The following is a 20,066-nucleotide window of genomic DNA, read 5'->3' as shown; positions in this document are numbered from 1 at the left end:
CAAAACTCAAATCTATTTACTGGGGCCTTAGCTCTCCCTTGTGTATAAAAACGGAAATGCAGCTTGCTAGAAATGTTGCCCCAGTAAATCTGATGACCCAATTTTAAAAACTAAAAATGCCATTTGATTAAAAAAAAAGAACAATTTTTAAATCCTATATAAAAATCAAGGAAAGATTATTTAAAGTGACTAAATAAAAGAGAAGCGGCAAACGATTAAGTATTAATACACATTCTTTAGATAAAAGGCTCAAAAAAAAAATCTTGTCATTATAAAATAAGATATTTTGGTAGAAAAGTACATCTCACTGATGCTCTCAACAGTGATCACAGCCAGGAGATTCCAGCCCTGGTCTCTGATTTCAGGCTGGATCATATTTAATCCAGCCCAAACAGAGGGGACGTTGTCCTGTTTCAAGGATTTCTAGAGAGAGAAAAATCTGCTACATATAGGTGAGGAAATATTTTGTTATTTCTCATGGTGTATTTCAAACATTTTATTTGAAATCTCAATGTCTTTAAACTTTTTTGTACTTTTCCCAGTTCTTTGTGACGAGCTCTCCATGGAGTTCTTGGCCTTTTTCCTTTGTAGAGTTTGGCCGGGGATGGTTGTGGTCGAATGCCAACTAGGGGATGTTCTCCTATATTTGCACCCTGGTGTGATGTATCTTTTTAAGGCACACACTAAATTTCATTAAGAGGTGTCACATTTTACTATACTTGTTATCTCCTGCTGTTATATGGTTTAAGAGTCTTAATTTTTTTCTTTACTTTGAGCTTTGGAAAGGTGAAACACCAAACACTCTTTTAGTGGTCAGTAGACATAAATTTAGGCCTGTAAATCCTGGGACCCTCAAGCACTTATTCTGGTGACAGACTGGTTGAGGAAAAAGAGGGTGTTGTATGCTGCCTCTCCCTGAAGGTCCCCCTTGAAGCCCCATGGCTTCTCAAACTAGCTGTATCTATTGCCAGATTTAAAGATCTGAGGAAGTGAGCCTTATCACCATCATTTACATAACATGGTTTGGGGCCCAACTTTACAGGGCATTGCAAAAATCCAGAGGTACCTTCCTTCATTACCAGGAACTTACACTGTATACCAAAAGAAGCATCATTACACTCATGTATCAGGACCACACAGACACCAGCAAATGAGGACTTTCCACATAATAGTTTCGAGATATCAGATCCACTATGAAACAAAAGCATAACTCTCTGAAGTTCACTCCCTTCATCGGGCTGGCAATTAAGTATTATACAGAGCACATAATTTAGATTGTATTCCAATTATCTTCAAGTGCTGCAGGGCACAAATCACTCACTTGGCAATTAAATAAATTCTGGAATGTAACACAATGTTTTAAGGAAGGGAAGGATTCTGAAATTGGCAGAAGGACTAAAAGAACAGGAAGAATAGAAAAGCCAGGCATTTCAGAATACGCCCTCAGCCCACTCTCTGGCTTCCTAGTTACCCCAATTTTATGGAGCCCCTATTTCAATGATGGTTACAATACTAGAAACATCACGGTCAGTACACACATGGTTAAAGTTAAACTAAAAATACCCGTCCCACTCAGCTCATCAGATGTCTGCCAATTTAGGTCAATGAAATGCCCACTCTCACATGTAAAGAAACAAAGATATTTTTCCAAGAAATTATCAACATGAGCCAATTATTGTGTGTGCGCAAATACACACACACACATATATATATCATACATAATTTAGCACTTTTATCACCTTGACTGTACCGCGGGAAAGCTATGAAATGGTAACGGATGTAATATTTTTAAAACTACATCAACATTCTTTCCCACACTTTCTAAGAGTCGATTCCCTGTTCCAGGGAGAAACGCTCTGCCTTGAGGGGGATTAGGATAAAGTTGGTATGCAAAGACAAATGACACCACTGACTTCCAATCTAGGATTTGTGAGCCCACCATCAACAGCAGTCTGAATCAGGCTTTGCTGACAGAGAAGAGTTTCTTCAATTCCAAAGGCTCTTCAAATTAAGAGCTAAGCCTAGTGGACAGGGATCCTCAGAAGTGCACTAAAAGCCATGGTACAGCCCACTTAGGCCAGGCCACATGTGGATGGGAAGTTAGGAAGGCAGGACAGAGAGCCTCTTCCCTGGAGAGAAAGAGAGTGGGTCAAAAAGAAGAGAGGTAAGAGGTCCCAGGCCTGAGGATATTGCTACTTGTATAAAAGAATCTATCTGGCCTTTGTTCTGGGTTCCTGGCAATTGAGTTTCTAAAACTCAGAATTTCCTGAGTGACAGCAGTGTCTTTGTTATGATAACGAGGTGACTCAGGGTGGTTCCCTAGATATCTTCACGACTAGGGCTGGTTACCAGAAAGCCCAACCACATGATTAGAAAGTTGAAACCTTGAGCCAACCTCTCTGGGGGGCGGGAAGGGGGCGGGGCGCAGAGAGGGCTAGAGACTGAGTTCAATCACTTGGCCAATGACTTAATCGTGCCAACATAATAAGATCTCAGCAAAAACTCCACACTGACCTCAGTGGACCTTCCTGGTTAGTGAACACATTGATGTGCCAAGAGGGTGACGTGCCTTGATTCCATGAGGAGAGGGCAGAGAAACTGTGTCCCCTTCAGACCTCGGCCTATGTATCTACCTCTTCATTTGGCTGGTCCTCCTGATTTGCATCCTTCATAACAAAATTCTAATCACAAGTAGCACTTTCCTGAGTTCTGTGAGTCATTAGAGCAAATTAACGAACCTGAGGGGGTCACGAGAAGCCTTGAATTTATAGCCAGTCAGTCAGAAGTACATCTGGCCTAGAACTTACAGCTGGTATCTGAAGTAAGTGCAATCTTATTGGGAACTTTGAATCCTTTGTGCCTTGTGGGTCTATGCTAATTCTGAGTAGTTACTTCTGGAACTGAACTCTGGTACATCTAAATGGGGCTGAAATGGAATACTCACCCACTGGGGTGTGGGTGCAGGGAGCAAGAGGAATGAGGCCCTAAAAATGCCCAGAGGTAGATTTACTGTGAAAGTAATGACGTGTGAGCTTTAGGACTCTCATTTCACAAGCTCCTTCCAAGGCTCTGGGAGGGTCTTCACTATGTGTTCTTGTGGTCAGATACTTTCATAGAATTTGCAGAAGTAAGACATTTTTGTATTGCTTGTTTGAAAGAGCTCCCTGACCTGCCCAACCATCAGATTTTAGAAGCTTCAGGCTTGACCATCTCCTTGGTGGCGACTTAGCAAGTTCTAAGAAAATGAGCTAGACTATCTTGTATGTTTCAGCACAGTGTGAAGAAAGAGCTAAGAGTCTGCAGATCCCTAAAAAGGACACAGAAGAGCTGAGAGCATTATGAGACCAGAGAGGCTGGAGGTTTTCACGTGACTTCAGAGTACAGAAAAGCTGCCCACTGGAGACTCTGGCCTGGACCCCAGCCTTGAACAGCAACCGTCATCAAAGTCTCCAAAAGGTTGAGATGGGACCAGATAGATATAGGTCAAGACATCCAGACACAGGACAGACCAGTAGCCCTGCATGAGTCCAGAGGAGACCCACAGTGTAGTGGGAGAACCAGGGTGTACACCCTGAATGCCAGCTTTCACCTTTATCCAGATACCATCTAAGAGGGATGATGGGACAGGAGGCCCCAGGAGAAGAGAGAAACAGCCCGTAGGGTACATAAATGTTGAACTGACTACCCCAAAAAAGATGACGTTAACTCGAGACTGGCTAACACCAAAGAAATTTAAGTTTCCTCAATGGAAACAGGAATTTCAAAATGACCTAAAAACCTTTTTTTAAAAAAACAAAACAAAACAAAAAAACTGAGCTGTGTTGGAAATTATGATCTTTCTCATTTAAAACATTACAAATACAAGAAAAAAAATTTTTTTTTAAATTTTCCAACTAAACAGATTGTCTAAAGGACACTGCGGGAATTTTTAGTATACTATGATTATAAAATAAAACCTGTTTGTGATGAATCCATAATAAAAGTTTTAAAGAAAGTGGCTATATCCTATGACTTAAATTTAACCTAAGAGATCTGAGGCAGAGACTGCTACCTAGCCACCAAAATCTCATTTTTCTGTTCGCATAGCCAGACCATATTTCCCAGTCTTCTTTACAGCTAGGGTGGCCACATGACAGTTCTAGCCAATGGAGTGTGAGCAGAGTGATATGGAACCATTTAGAACTAGCCCATTAGAACTCTGCACCTAGCACTCCATGCTGTTTTCCCCACTTCCAGCTCACTGGGGTGAGGATGTTTAAGCTGGCAGAGGTTCTGGCAGCCTGGATCTTTGAATGGAGAGGATACATGGAGAATAGCTGCCCCCACCAACCAGGAGTGCCCACGTTGGACTTTTACACGAGAAATAAAACTACTTATTTGTTTAGATAGGCCCATAAATATGGCATGTTTAGTTTCATCTGTTGCCGCAGTGAACGTTACCGTAGGCTACACTCTTATACATCAATCGGTGCTATTTCAATTTGGCAATCAATGGGCAATTACTATTTGGACACAGAAGATATAAATTCTAGCAAGATTCAGCTTATTGACTAGTCAGGAAGGCAGGAATGTCGATAACTACCAAGAAAACCAGGGCACTGGATTTGAGCTGTGACAGAGGACAAGCAGAGAAAAATGAGAATACAGTGGAAAGTGCAATTAGTATTGACTCGCTAAGGCATCACAGAAATGGGGGCAACTGAGCTGGGCCTTGAAGGTTGAGAAAAGTTTCAAAGAAAAAGGAGGGTAGAAAGTTCATTCCACACTATACGTAAGTCCTCGAATATTTTAACCAGTGGGATGTGATACTAAAAAGAGAAAAAATATTGTTCGGTTCACCACAGGGAATGGAATCAAGGCCAGTGAGGAGCAGCTACAAGAAAAGAAGATTCCATTCAACGTGGGGAAGAACTAACAATCGGGCTGACCATGAACTGGAGGGGTGAGGCAGACAAGAAGGCAGAGTGTTTCCTTTAGGGACGGCCAGCCTCTTGGCAGGGGCACTACAGAGATTGTGATTTAAGCACAGGATGGGTAGCTGCTCCATTCAGCTGCCTTCCAGCTCTGGGATTCTATGTATCTTCAGTGCCTCTGCCAAGCAGGCTTTGTACAACATTGCCAGGAAAAAGAAGAATTATTTTAGCCCTGTTACAGCATTTCTTACACGACAGTTCTTGCCAAATTCCCTTTCAAGGCTGTGTTGGCTGGGTTTGCTCAATGTGTTCAATCATAAGCCAGTTGAGAACATTTCATATCCAGGCTCATGGAAACCCCTTGAATATAATTTTATTATCATAAAAGCTTAATAGACTGATATTAAGTAGGAGTGCTATGGGTGAACAAGAAAACAAATGACAGTAAGCGTTTATTTTGAACGCTTAGGCCATGGGGGCACTCTGAATTAATTGCACGTTCTTGTTAACAGCAAGTTACCATCTCATACCAAAAATGGACATCCAGTTTTCAAAAGAGAAAAAGACATAGTAATAATAAAGCTACACTAAGAACAGTTTTATCCTTCTTCGGTGACATTGATATCTTGCAATACATCTTAGGTTGAAAATTATGAACATCAATTTCAGAGCTTAATTTTGTAAAAAAAACTATTTTCCATTTCTAGATTTAAAAAAAGGTATACTAGATACACTAGAAGGAGAAATGCTATCCTAACATTACTGATAAGTTAATAACTTTCCACTTTCCTCTTATAAGGTTATAATTTCATTTCACAAACATTCACTGAGTCTCTACTACGGGCTAAGCACTGTGCTAATCATTAGTGATAGAAACTGAATGAAAAGAGAAAAAAATGAGGTATTCTAAACCTATAAACTTTCTAAGATTAATAATCTTACTTTTCTTAAGAGCATTTCCAAATGATTATAAAAAAATGAAAAGTTCAGTTATATTCTTGCCCAATAAACAAGAATATTTTGCTTGTAATATCTGGAGATTATACATATATAAAGATTGACTTTAAAAGGCTGGCCTAGATCATTGTCTCATCTCCTGTAATAGTTCTCCAGGTATTTAATTTATTGCTAAAATAAAAGAAAAAGGGAATAGATTTTCATCAGCTCAGAATGATATTCAATAAACACAAATCTCTTCACATTATAGAATGAATCTTACTTATACAGCTATAACCACACAATAGTGAAACAAAAGAAATCCATAAAACTGTATACTGAGGTCACTGGAATAGTTGGATATGACAGTAAAACAATCACACAAAAGTTATATTTCATAGCCATCATTCAACCATAAACATGAGCAATGTCTTCTTAGTCTCTCTCCTTACAGAATACCACAGACTTCAATCTTTTCAAAATTCAGATCACGTCTCTCTCATCATACAACATCCTGAGTAAATCACATCTCCAGTGGTGCCAAGACCTGTCTGCCATTGACACATAGTCTCAAACTACTTCCTATTGCCTTTCTACCCACCTACCTACTTACAACCTGGGTCCTAAAAATCCATGTTTTACAAAGCTTGAGAATTGTATTCTCTTTTGATAAAATGAACAACTCGCAACAACAGCCTCTATTTTGTTTGGTTTTCACCCAACTGTGTTACTATTTCCAGCATGCATTCACTGGCCCTGCCTGGAATGCATATCCCAGATTGATCTGTCTGTCTAGGTACTAAGTCTGATCCCACTAACAGAAAGTAGGGCCAAACATTCAAATGGAAGATTCACACTGGCCTTGGCATTCACGTATGTGGCTCCTAGGAATCTTTTGATATTCCTGTGCTCACCAAGGAAACTTCTGAGATTTCATTCTTCAGTCAAAATGAGAAATCAACATTTTCCAAAGGTGAGGGGACCCAAACTAAAGAAAAACATTTTTAAGCGTCAGTGACCCAAGTCCCAAACCCTAGTCTTTGTTTGTGATGGACAGATCAGATCCAACTGAGAGTGAACACGCCAATGCAACAGCATTCACTGATTCTGCTATTTCTAGAAAGCCGTGTGATCCTGTATAATCACTTAACCTCTCTGGGCAACAACTGTTTTGTCTGTAAAACCAAGAGAGGACAGAGTCACCTTCCAGCTTTAATAAAATGACAATGCAGTTAGAAAACTGCTGTCCCTGAACCATCTCTGCAGGACTTGGAAAAGTAAAACTCCAATTAAAGATCCATGAAATGAGGGGGGGAAATTAAAAGGATCTCTAAGGCCCCTTCCACATTTTGATTCTAACTCCAAGAGAGTGAGGCATGGCCAGGTAATTGGTCATAAAACATTAGTGGGTCTCATAGCTCTAATAATCCTGTGCTTCCAACAGCCAACTGAGCTCCAGCAAAGAACTCTTCATTATATTTCAAGACACCGCCTTGACATGTAGAATGACTCCACTGCAACAGCAGAATGACTTTATCTATGTTCAAAGGCCATCTCCTCTTTTACTGTCAACTTGTGTCCCTTAGAGAATTTGAGCTCTCATCTCAGCTCCTGATTTCTCCAAGCCAACAAGAAACTCCACCAACAGAGACAGTTAAGAAAGCCACACCTACCCGCAGCCACTGCTTCTCTGTGAGGGCGTCGCTGTAGTCCACATCCCGGCGCTGGCGAGACCCCCTACCAAATATTTTCTCCTCCTCTTCCTCACATGTAAGCCTTTCCACTTCAGCATCATCTTTAATAATCCAGGAGGGCAGCTCATCTTCCTCCATTAAGCGTGGCTTGCGCTTTGGGTTCCGGGCGTCCTCCCTCCGCCGGTCCATGTCCATACGCTGGGGATATTAACAAAAGTTTCACCAATGGGAAAGGGGGTTCTGTCCAGCACAGACTTTACAGCACATAAAACTTTCACAAATCGCCTCCTACGACAGCAGGGTCCCGTTCAGTTTTTCCCATGGCGGCTCCTGGCTGACTTGTTCCAGCCCATCCCTGAAGCACAGTGTCCAGGCAGAGAATCTGCAAGGTAAAATCTCCTCCCCTCTTCTGTATCCATCACTGAAATTTCTGTATGCATTTAAAAAATGCTCTTTAAAAATTGCTTTTCTTAGCACATCTGTGTGCAAAGCTTCCCCTGAAGTAACAGAAGATTCAAATTGGGGATGTATTTTTAAAAGACGAGCCCCACCTATATAATTCACTGCTGTCCTGACATAAAAGTATTTTTCGAGCATATAAAAAAAGGAAGTTCATTAAGAAAATTTCCTTTTTACTCAATAGGGCTCATGGTTTTGGTTAAATAACCAGGAAAAAAAATCAGCAACTCGGGTGTCACTAGCAGAGTAGGCACATAAATGGCTTGATTAGTCAGTTGGCCATGACTGTATTGAATTTTTAGTACATCATGGGCTCTGAGAGAAGAATGTCCCTTGGTTCTTTAGCTTTTAAAAAGTTTAGCTCTTATGAAAATATTATACCACAGAGACATACCCCTGACGTAATCTCATCGCAACTGATCAAGTTATTAGCGAAATGGCCTTTTGTAGCCTTTCATAGCCTTCGAATGCATATTTCCCCATGTCCTGCTTGCTTTTTCAAATTCTAGTACAATGGTAAATAAGTTAAGTTCCACGTATATGGTTTTAATCTGTAACTAAACAATTTGATAGCTAAAAAAAGCAAATAAAAGCTCTACTGATTTGCTATACACATTAGTTAAATACATCACTAGCTAGATATACCATTTCTACAAGTGAATACATCATTAACCATTAAATGATTTACCTTTTCCCTCTTTCTTCCTTTGGTTCTACTGAACTGAAAAAGGGATTCAATACAATTTTTCCTTAAGAGCTAAAACTGGTAACAAAATTTAATTTCTATTCAAATCCAAATTTGATCCCTAGAATATATTTAAAAATTAAAGTTCAAAGTCCTTCAAACTATGCTTAAACATTTTCGGAAATCATTATATTCCCAAGATGGGTAGGCGTGGAGCATGGTGGAGTCCCACTGGTAGATAAATGCGGCCATCCTGTTCTGTCATGTGCTATAGTTAGCTATAGAGGCTGTTCTTAATCCTGCTTTCTAATCTCTAGTATCAGAAATGGGATCCACCAAACCTTACTAATGAGCACACAGAGGATGCCTTGTTAACAGTGCAATTTAAAGAGGGGCTTCTCAAGGTGATCCCTTAATAGTTGTTAGATAGCTAATAAGAAAAACATATATTTGTTAATATGCTACACTGAGATGACAAAATATAGTCACTTCGATTTTTGGTTAGGCCGCTACCATTATCTATATATACCACAACCTGTAAAATGACTTGCTATGCATTTGTCCACAATTGAGAAAATAAATCTTTGCTGATATAAAATAACAGTTGCTTCCCCTGCCCCTTTTAGGAAGAGTTGATGCAATGTGTAATATGCTGATGATTGCATCTCTTCTCAGAAATTTCTGCAGAATACTAGTACAAAATCTGAAGTTGATATTCAAGTAAGTCTAATTTATTATTCAGATACTACATGAATATGCTTGTCTTAAAACTCCATAATAAACAATTATTTTTAAAAGTACTTCTTGCCTTTGTAGGGAATAGAGCAGCTAAAAGTTTAATTTTTGAATGTGAGCAAAATGTTTCAGGTATGTACCTTGACCTGTCAAAGATCTTTTTAGGTAAAATTCATAGGTAATCAGTATCAGAGATAACTTTTTCTGAAGTCATATTTTTAGAAGGAAAAAAGAGAAAAAAATGTTCAAGAGTAAGGTTTTAATTTAAAGAGACTTATCTGTTTAATGTGTGTTACTTAACTACAGTGTCTATGATACAAAATTAAATCAGTTTGTATTAATTTTACCGAGAATTCTTTTATAATAATAGATATAGAGTTTAAATATTGAAATCCAAATCTAGCTCACATTCCATTCTTGTTTATCGCTAAACTTTTTATTCAGAGTAGCTGGCAAGGATTAAAATTTGATTTCCTGCCCCCTGGTGGAGGTGCTAATGAATAGTGAATTGGCCAAAGGCAGCCAGCCGATTAGTTAGAAGACTAAGAAATACACAATGAAATATACAGATGTTCTATTATAAAGTTGTATACCTGAAACTTATAAAATCTTATTAACCAATGTTACCCCTAATAAATTTAATTAAAAAATAAAAAAACAAACCAAACCAAAAATTTTTATAATCAAAAAATAAGAAGTCAACCTTTAAGAAACAAGCAAAACATTCACAAATCAAAATACGTACAAAAAGGTGTTCCTTAACCAGCTTCACTTGTTTCAAGTCTGTTCTTTGCATGATAAAATATTCTCAAATTAAAAGAAAGCTGTGCCTTGGCCAGACATTCACGTTTTTTTCTGAGGCTTTCAATTTCTACAAATACAGAGCCCAAAAGTAAGAAAAGAGTTCTCTTTTCCCAGTATTTCGGGGCTGCAGATGGAAATGTCCATCTCTGGGCCTAATCTAATTTGCATAATGGCAGGCAGCTTATCTTTCCCAGGGTCTCAAGAGCATCTGAGGCTACAGCAGTGCTGAATTATTGCCAATCAGTGATCAGCCAGGGACGCAGAGGGTCTCTTGCTTCAGTGTTTCCCAGTAGTCTACATTTTAATAAGTTCCTCAAGGAGAGGAAAGGTGTCTATCTCCAAGGTGTATCTCTAATCTCCCTAAGTAAAGAATAATCTATAAAGGTAGTGACCAACAGTATGAGCTCATAAACTTAGGTTGTATGAACACCCATGCTGACCATGCTGTTAATGTCATTTTTCTGTCATATCTCTCCAAAACAGCCTTACCTGGGTAGGGTGGTTCATTTAGGAGTGTGGGAAATGTGCACATCCCAGGTTAGGAGTTAGTCCCATGGCTACCTAAAAGTTTCCTGAGAAATAATTAAATGTCTTTTATCCTGAACAATTATGTGTGGACACAATCATTGTTCCCTAGACAAAAATTACCAAGTTACAAAAATAACATGATTCTCCACGCAGCTGGAGTTCTCTTCTTAGATTGTCAAGGATAACGAGGCAGAGATTGCAAACTCTGTGGGTCATATTTGGCCCATAGCCGTGTTTTGTTTGGCCTGCAGTGTTATATAATAATAAAAAATTAAATTTAGTTGCAAACATTTTGAAATCCAGAGACTGCATATAAACCCCAGATTTCCAGCTTTTCCTGAAAACTTGGAATTTCTGGCTACATTGCAGCTGTGTGCCCTTAGACAAAGCGGCTCCACCCACCACCATCCACTCAGCCCTATCTACTTGTTTATCACTCATACAAATTATGTGTCTGAGACCCGAGGGCATTCAAATTTGGGACCTCTGATTTTGGGGTTCTGGAGCATTCAAACACCAGGGTTTCAGTTTATATTTATGCACTCACTCCACAATCAGGCTCAATGTTATAAAGATTAAAATGACTGAAGGTAATGAAGGGAGCCTCACAACTTCATACATCTTGATTCATGCCGAGGTCTTCACGAGGCCTGAAATTTGCAAATGCCATCATTAGTTCAATAAATACTTATTGAGCAACAACTATGTGCTGTTTGGAGCACTGGGGATACAGAGGTAAATAAAATTACTATAGCAAATGCCTTAAGAACGCAGTAAAATATTACTTCTGAGAGCTTCTCTCACTAGCCAAGGGGCTTGCTCCCTGTCCATACTGACCTTGTAGCAGGCCATACACATAAATCAAATTCAGGTTTCGGCAAAATTACAGATGACCACGTATCATGAAGTGTCAAGCTGAAACCATGGACGTCAAATCTTCAAATATCAAGGTTCTTTTACACATACTTTGTACCAGTAAAATCCAACCAATTTTTAATGCACATTTGGAAGTTTCCTATTTGCTTAAGCAGGCTCTCCTCAACATAAAGAGGCACAACCCTGTTGTTTTAGTTACTATCTACCCACCCCCACAGGAGCATGTTTGTTTTGATCCAGTAAAGAGACAGCTAGGGAAGAGTTCTAAACTGGGCCTAGAGGAGCAGGGCAGGTTTCCTAAATGATGCTGATCTGGGATTAGAAATGAAGGTGGGGGGGAGGTCAGTGGTAAGCTGTAGACCACCACCATGGCCTGTTCATAGCATGCAGCTGCTACTCAGTTCTAGCCAACTGTGTACATATAGAGATGTGGGCTTGGGTATTGCCCACTCTCATTTTTTAAGAGAAGCCAGAAATCAGGATTCTTTTTATGTTGGCAACGAATTCAAAATTTTCAAAAACACTGCGTGGGCCAAACAAAATATGTCTGCAGGCTAAATTCAGCCGTGTGCAGCCTCTGAACTGAAGGAAAGGCACAGGCCTCACAAAGGAAGTTCTGCCAGGGCACGCAGCTTCCAGACGTCTTGTGTTAATAGAAAAAAGGGCAGAGGAAAGAGGTATTTGTTTCCTTGATTTTCTGTAACATTACCATAAAAAGGTCAAATTCTTCTTCTCGTCGAGCGATCATTTGGTTCAGAGTCTCATCATCTGGTACTTCATCTTCTTCCTGGGGTCAAGAAACAGAAAGATTTAACAGGCTTTAGGAGAGACACTGGACAGCTGGAGCAAGGTACAAACGAGTGAGGTGGATCTGTCCTCCTGGCCACAGGGGGTCCCATTTCTCAAGCCAGAAAGAAAAGAGAAGGGTCGCTGGGTATAATTACTTGCCATTAGTATTTTCCAAGTTATTCAAACCATCTTCCTAGAGCAAAATCTGTTAAGAGAGGAAGTGTGGTGCACTATAAGAAATGCTGGTTCTCTTGGGTGTGTATCTTAATTCCCTGACTTTTAAAACAAGTTACTTAATGTCTCCCCGCCTCAATGATCTCATCTGTAAAATGGGCGTGACATTTACATCACAGAGAAGACGGAAAGCTACATGAAAAAGCGCCTAACATTAATTCTTTTAACTCTATTAATCTTATTTGTAATATAAATGCTCATTTTCAAAGCCTTACAAAAAATATGAGTATGTGAAATTTTGTTGACTAGGTACAGAGCAAGACCACAGAAGTCACATATACCGCAAATATATGGCCTTTAAGATATATTTAATCAATGTGTTTCAGTGGACATTACGCTAACGGTTAGATCTGTGGATATGACAACTCAAAAGGTATCAAGAACAAAACCCCTACAAAACTATCCTTTATTAAAGTAATTTAAATGAAATGGAGAAAGCAATTACATAAGGGCTAACATTTCCATTTTATATTATGTTAGACCAAGGTATATTCTCTCTTGGCAAATTCCTCAGAAACCAATAATTCTCAAGTTTTTTAGAAATGTTATGCTATGACTTCTACATTAAAAAAAGATTCTAAAAGCTGGGCATATACTATAGAACTTAACCTTACAAAATTATTTTTATCACACGCTGAGTGAGCTTGTTAAAAAACAAATGGGGAATTTCAGTGTATCAGCAGACGGAAGAAAGAGGAAAATCCAGAATTTTGAACATCCAATTTCTTTAATCATATGTTCAAAAGGAGGCAGCTTGGTCTAGAAAAGGTGTGAGTGTAGTAGCAGCTTAAATGAGATGACTGTCGGTTCCCAAGATAACATTTCATGCACTGTGTTAGAAATGAATGCAATTCAATAAAGTAAAAACTGATGTGAAAAAATCATCTATTCTAGTTCATCACTAGATTGATTAAAGTCAGTTTGTCTAAATATTACATTTCGTCTGCCAAAGACACAGACTAGCTAGGAGTGGGCTGAGACTTCACAGTACAAAGAGTCTGGTTCACATATCTTCTGGTGAGCAGATGTCCTGCTTTGCCCACCCTATTCCTAGAACCACGTTATCCTTTCACTGCCTATGCAACGGGGGCAGGGGGGCTTGGGCTTTCCTCATGCATAAGATGAAAAGGCTCTCTTGTAAGAAGCCTGCCCACAGTGGCCTGACCTTCAGAGAGAACAAACTCGATGGGAAGTGGGCAATAAATCTTTCGGGGTTCTTTGTACCCTGGTAACTCTTGGCCCATCAACCACGGAGATGGTAGCCTATGCTGCCTCAGATACTCAGGACCAGAGCCCTTCATTGTGGTCTATCAGTGTCGCCAAACGTCTTCACATCAGGATACAGGCCACCCAGAAAATGGTAACATGTCTGGTGCACTGATAACCTGGCAGGGGTATTGAGCTGCAGCAAGGCTGCTCACAACTAGAAGCGAGTGGCACTGGATTGCACTCCAGGCTCCACCTAGCAGGATTTAGGGCTGGGAGAGATCAGCATTCCCCACGGCTTCGACCTCCAAAAGTTGGGGAGCTCTGTGCTACCTTGCATCCTATATAAACCAGGTCAGGTACTATCTTCTTCACAAGGCTGTGAAGGCTTCTCCTATAAACAAACTGAAGTGCTGTGATCTCTGATCAAAAGGCGAGACAGAGGGCTCTGGAAGTTGGCAGAGAGAAAAGGCAAGGAGGGCCCCTGTAAGCTTGGTCTTGTCTCATCTAGCTGATTCTGTCCCTGTAAGTGGCCTCTCTTCGGTTCTCTATCTGCCCCATGGAAAGCAGCATTTACAGTACAATAAAGCATGCTGGTTGCACATCCCAGGAGAAATGAAAGAAGGATCTACTGGCTAAAACTTGAGGTCCCTCTAGCAACTGCTTTTAAGATACTCTTGGATAACTTTCAGAGGCTTTCTGTGCTTGGGATGTAAGATAGCAGCTAATTTATTCATTTTAATTATCGCCAGCCCAGGAAATTCTTCAAAGAACAGAGGTTCCTCTTAATCCTCTGAGACAAAAGGTCACTGTTTGATTTCATAAAGTTGGCTTTCTATACCTCATTTTCCTCTTCATGTTCCAATATGGCCTGCAGGAATGCCCTCCGCTCGTGGCTTGAAGACTTCTGATCGAACATGCCCGCCTGGATCACCTTCTGATCCACGTTCAGCTTGTACTTGGCAGCTGCCAGGATCTTTTCTTCCACACTGTTCACGGTGCAGAGTCTCAGCACCCGGACCTCGTTCTGCTGACCGATGCGGTGAGCTCGGTCTTGTGCTTGCAGATCCTGCAGAGGAGAACAATGTGCTGTGAGGGCCCATGTACCTGTATTAGCCACGCAAACAAGTCACCAACCCAAGAGGGAAATGTGGGAGGGTTATTTATTTAATTCATCTTTACTAATGGAAGATTTTGCTTACATTTTTAAAATAACACAGCTATCTTCTTTGGAAAAATTCAAGGTCATTCCTAGTTGAGGGCACCTGAAATACACCTCAGGTTTTGAAATACTTATCTGTCCCTAGGTTCGCCATCAGAATAAGTCCCTAACTAAAAAAACAAAACAAAGCAAAAAACAATAAATTTGATGTTACCTACGATTAGCTTTAAGTTGCAAGAAGCACCTTCCTTTCGGTTTAAGGTGTTAAAGATGATTTTAAAACATCACTGAATAATACATACATTATAAATACACACATTATATATAAATACATACATCGTATGTACAGTGATTGTTCATACAGCAAATTTCCTAGTACGTAATTCCATCAAAAATTCAATCTTTAGTTTGGGGAAGGAAAAGGATTGCTAGTAGAGCAGTAAACGGGTACTACTATTTGGTAACCTTTTTAGGGTAGAAATTTGGCACTATGTATCAAAAGTATTAAAATTGGGTATGGAGTGTTCACTTTGGCAGCACATATACTAAAATTGGGTATAGCCCCTGACCTAGAAACTTTACTTCTGGAAATTTATCCTAAGAAAATAATCATGGATATACACAGAGATTTACAATTAAGGATATACCTCTCGGCATTATTTATATTATTTATAATGTTTTTTTTTTTTTAAGTAGAATTAAGTAAATATTCAACAACAGATTGGTTAAATAAACTGCAGTCTTCTACTGTATGTATGTACCAACACAGTACCATAGAAGATTTAACGACACAAAGATATAAGTGAAAACTACAAGTTATATATGACTATGTACATTATGACACAAAGATAAAACTACAAGTTATATATGACTATGTACATTATGATCTTATATGTGCATATTTATACCAAGAAAAGGCAGGAAGGACAAACACCAACAAATGAATAATGTTTATATCTCCAGATAATAAGATTATAGGTGTTATTAAATTTTCCTCATTTTACTTTCGTGTGGTTTAACAATTCTTTTCTGCTTTAACCCCTATTATTCAAATAAGAAAATGGTTTTAATGAAATCTTCAAATAAAAATCTTTTTAAACCTACGAAGAAGAGTTACCTGATTTTAAGGCCACATAGTAAAACTTCTTGGTATGTTACTTGCATTCATTCTGGTCCAGGTGATGGTCTCTGAGCCAATCCTATTTAGTTGTTTCCATGCATCCCCCACTAGATCCGTGTATATTTTTAGGACAAAAGTCTGATCCCTACATCCTGCATCCTAGCACCCAATTTTGCAGAGCTGATGCTCCACAGCTGTAAGCCCATCCTCTTAACCAGATGAGTTTCTTGGTCACTTACGTACCACACAAAGGGACAACAGGCCAAAGTCTGCCCAGGAGATCTGTCTTTGCTGTAGGGAACTTCACAGTCAAATGACTAATTAGGAAAAAGTTTTTCCTCAAAAGATACTTAAATAAATTAATATATGTATTGGACAGCTGACCCACGAACATAGCTGGGACTCATCCAAACTAGATTATTTTCCAAAGAGGAGAAAGTGAGGAGGTTAATTAAAATCCAAAGGGGTGGGGACCATAAACTTCATTTTCAAGCTCTTAGTTCAATCCCCTCTCTCAACATGTCATCGCCAGAGTGGCTAAGCAGCAGTCAAAATGTTAAGTTTTGTGTCATCAACCTCTTGACTGCCTCTTAGAAAAGGGGTCTGACGTGGTTTTCCATGATGAGTCCAAGAGTCAATATTCCACTGGGCAACTATTCTCATCAAAAGGCTGATATATATATATATATATTTTTCCAATTTACCTTTTATACTTAAAAATGTGAAAACCATTCTTTGTTTGCAGGTCATACAAATACAGGTGGTGGGCCGGACTCAGCTTGTGAGTCAGAGTTTACTATCCCCTGTCCTAGAAATTGGTAAACCACAAAAACACTAAGATGCAGGTAGCAGCAGAGTATAATGGATGAGGAAGCAGAAGGTATGGAACATCTGAAAAACAGAGTTCTTAAATCCTTGGGAGCTTGTGCAGTTAGTTTTGTTTTTTGATGATGGTGGCAGTGGTGTTTCTTTGTGTGGTTAAGACCATCTATCTATTTGGAAAGTAATAAAAATTAATATTTCTAGGCTGAAAAGGTTTATGAAATGTAAACCTGTGAGCCCCTAAACCAAAATAGTCAACAGTTGGAGGGATATTGTGACAAAGAAATACATGCTATAATTATTGAATGGATTACTCAATATTTCTGAGGTCTTAAGTGGTTTGAAACTTCATCACACTAATTTGGGTGTGAATATATCTCGAGATAAGAACAGCCTGAGAAGAGGGCCTCCAAGGTGACTTTGTGGTTGACCATTCTCAACATAGCTCCAGTCCCACTGGTTAAAAATAAAAGTACCAACCCATGTTTCTAGTCAACAGTTTGGAAACGAACGTCTTGGTAACCCTGAGGGATTTTATTGCTAATTCCACATTAATATGTTCTATCTTTGCTTCTAGCTAGGGCCTCCCATTAATAACTTTAAGGCTTCTATATTTAATCTGTCCACCTTTATAAAGTGAATCCCCTATTTCATCAATATGACTTAATTTTGATTCAACATGATAAAGAATAATTACAGTTTTTTTTTTTTCCAAAGCATGCAGAAGCCAATATGGTAAAAGAGAGAGAAGAGAGAGAGAGAGAGAGAGAGAGAGAGAGAGAGAGAGCGAGTGAGCAAGAGCAAGAGAGAGAGAGGCACAGATGTCCCAGCATCCTTTCTTATGGTAAATTACCATTTCCAGGAACAGTAATTTCCTTTGGCTTTTAGAATTAGCACTGTACCAATGAAGGTGGACAACAGAGATGCCTTAGAAATTTTTATCTCAGAAGATAAAATCTAGTGAACTCTCTCTCCATTTACCTACAGACAGGTTATTTTTTCTCAGTGAAGGTTTAAGCAGCAGCAAGTAGGGTAATCTAAATAACCAACCACGTGGTGTACCCTAGGAGGAGAAGAATCACGTCTTCTCCCCTCTAGGCTAGCTCAGTGCCTGTGGCATAACGGCCATTCAGCAAATGTGTGTGAAACGGACACTGAATTCACAATGTTCTGAAGGAAAACTGCAGATCTCTCCCATGAATACAAATTTTACCTGTGCTTTAGAATGCAATGTGGGATGTAAAAACATATAAAATATTTCCTGAAGATTTGGAACGAATACACTTTGTGCTGGTGGCTCACAACCCTTTTCAAGGTTGGAAAATTTTGATAGTAACTTTAGTGTATTCACCTAGAGAGAGTGACTGATGGGCATACACAGTGGTCCAATGCTGGTGGTCACCCAAAAGCTTGGGACCTCAGCTGTGTTAGAAAACCTACAGCAGATCTCCTGGGAGTGTTTGAACATATAGAGAAGTCTGTAGCATCTATATGGGTGGGAAGCACCTACAAAATTGGGGATGGGGTGACAGGAAACAGGAAGCAGGCATATATATTTTTTAAAAGCTCCCTCATAATTCTAATGCACCCTGAACCCTACTTCCTGCCAAAAACAACTCCTTCACCCAATCTTCACAATGATCCAGTGAGGCAGTATTACTCTGCATATTTACAGTTCAAGTAACCATGGTACAGCGAGAAGCCCGGGTTATGCTGATGTACAATGCATATTTGTATGTGAGAAATGCTGTTTCCCTTTTGACTATTTTGAGTTTACATTGGTTCCAATATGAATCAAATCCTGATGAATATCATTCTACCCAATCAGTATCTTACAAGCAAGCACACAATTGCTCAGAATAATTTAGGAAACCAGTGCCCCAAGGGACCCCTTCTATTGTCTTTTTATTAACCATCAAAGGACTCCTTTAAAAGAACTTCATAGTAGATGCTCCAAAGAATATTTTCTGATGATGATTTTAAACAAAACACATAGGATATAAGTTTAACTATCATATACTTATTGTTTGACCTCAGGAAAGTTACCTAAAGCTTCCTAGGCTTTTTTTTTGGGGGGGGGAGGCTGTAAAGAAGCAAATAGTAATATTAACAACCTCACAGGGTTGTTATGAAAACTGAATGAAGCAAAGCACCTAAAGAGGCTGGCATAGAGGAAGGAGCCAATCAACATGAGCTGCTATTGTTGCCATTCCATTTTGGAATGATTTTGATTGATCTTTCACCAAATGTACTTTGCTCAGTGGCAATCCCAAGAAATGAAAGTTAAGACAAAAAAAAAAAAAAAAAAGAAGTTTTTCTACACCAAGCTTGAGCTTTTCAGAGGCACTTCAAAGGCATGAGTAAGACATCTCAATATCTATGCTCCAAGGGAGATAAGAAAACAGCCAAAATAATATGCTGGGCTATTTTTCCTTTGGAAAAATGGCCCACTCTTTTAGAAATTTGCTCTGGCCCATAAATGTGAATGATGAAACTGCTGGTCTTTTAGTTCCTCTCTAGAAGGGAAGCCCGGGCATCTAAGTCAGAGACACGCAGACCTGATGAGGGTTCCAGTCGCTGTCAAAGATGACCACGGTATCAGCTGCCTGAAGGTTTAAGCCCAGGCCTCCAGCTCTTGTGCTCAGCAAGAAAATGAAATACTGGGACCCAGGTTCGTTGAATTTCTTCAGCAAAGCAGCACGATCTTCAGACTTGGTGGTGCCTGAGGGGATAAGAAAAATAAATTTGCCAATTAACTCCTGTCTGAAAATGGCACAGAGCTAAACAAAAAGGGCTGCTTCCTTAAGAAATATACTCAGACTTCTCTTAGCATTGGTAAGGTAATCCCCAGAGATTTCTGTACATTTGAAAGGAACTTAGAAAATTTTGTAACTTAAAAAAAGAGAGAGATAGAAAGAGACTTTTCTGAAATCAAGAAGGAACACTTTGGCTACTACTATGGTTCTGAAATGCTGAAAGAGTTTAAATATTCCAGAGTGGGCACCTTTGCAACTATACAGATTCTACAACATTCTTACACGAACCTAAAACTCAATAAAAACATGTTCTGGATTTGTTTCTGTGCTTTAAAACACTATATATA

General features: G+C 39.3%; 1 protein-coding gene across 5 annotated transcripts in view; it reads right to left on the bottom strand.

Moving 5' to 3' along the window:
- SMARCA2 (SWI/SNF related, matrix associated, actin dependent regulator of chromatin, subfamily a, member 2) overlaps positions 1 to 20,066 on the bottom strand; it is a 164,151-nt gene that overhangs the window by 53,364 nt on the left and 90,721 nt on the right. For all 5 annotated transcript variants that reach the window (XM_011379109.2, XM_011379110.2, XM_023522681.1 and 2 more), the window contains 4 exons: positions 19,522 to 19,685; positions 14,701 to 14,928; positions 12,340 to 12,417; positions 7,523 to 7,741 (listed from right to left, as the gene is read on the bottom strand). In XM_011379109.2, coding sequence (XP_011377411.1) covers positions 7,523 to 7,741; positions 12,340 to 12,417; positions 14,701 to 14,928; positions 19,522 to 19,685 — 689 coding nt within the window. The remainder of the gene's footprint in view (positions 1 to 7,522; positions 7,742 to 12,339; positions 12,418 to 14,700; positions 14,929 to 19,521; positions 19,686 to 20,066) is intronic.

Source organism: Pteropus vampyrus, unplaced genomic scaffold (assembly GCF_000151845.1).
Source record: "Pteropus vampyrus isolate Shadow unplaced genomic scaffold, Pvam_2.0 Scaffold354, whole genome shotgun sequence".
Taxonomy (NCBI): domain Eukaryota; kingdom Metazoa; phylum Chordata; class Mammalia; order Chiroptera; family Pteropodidae; genus Pteropus; species Pteropus vampyrus.
This window is presented reverse-complemented; position numbering and strand designations above follow the sequence as displayed.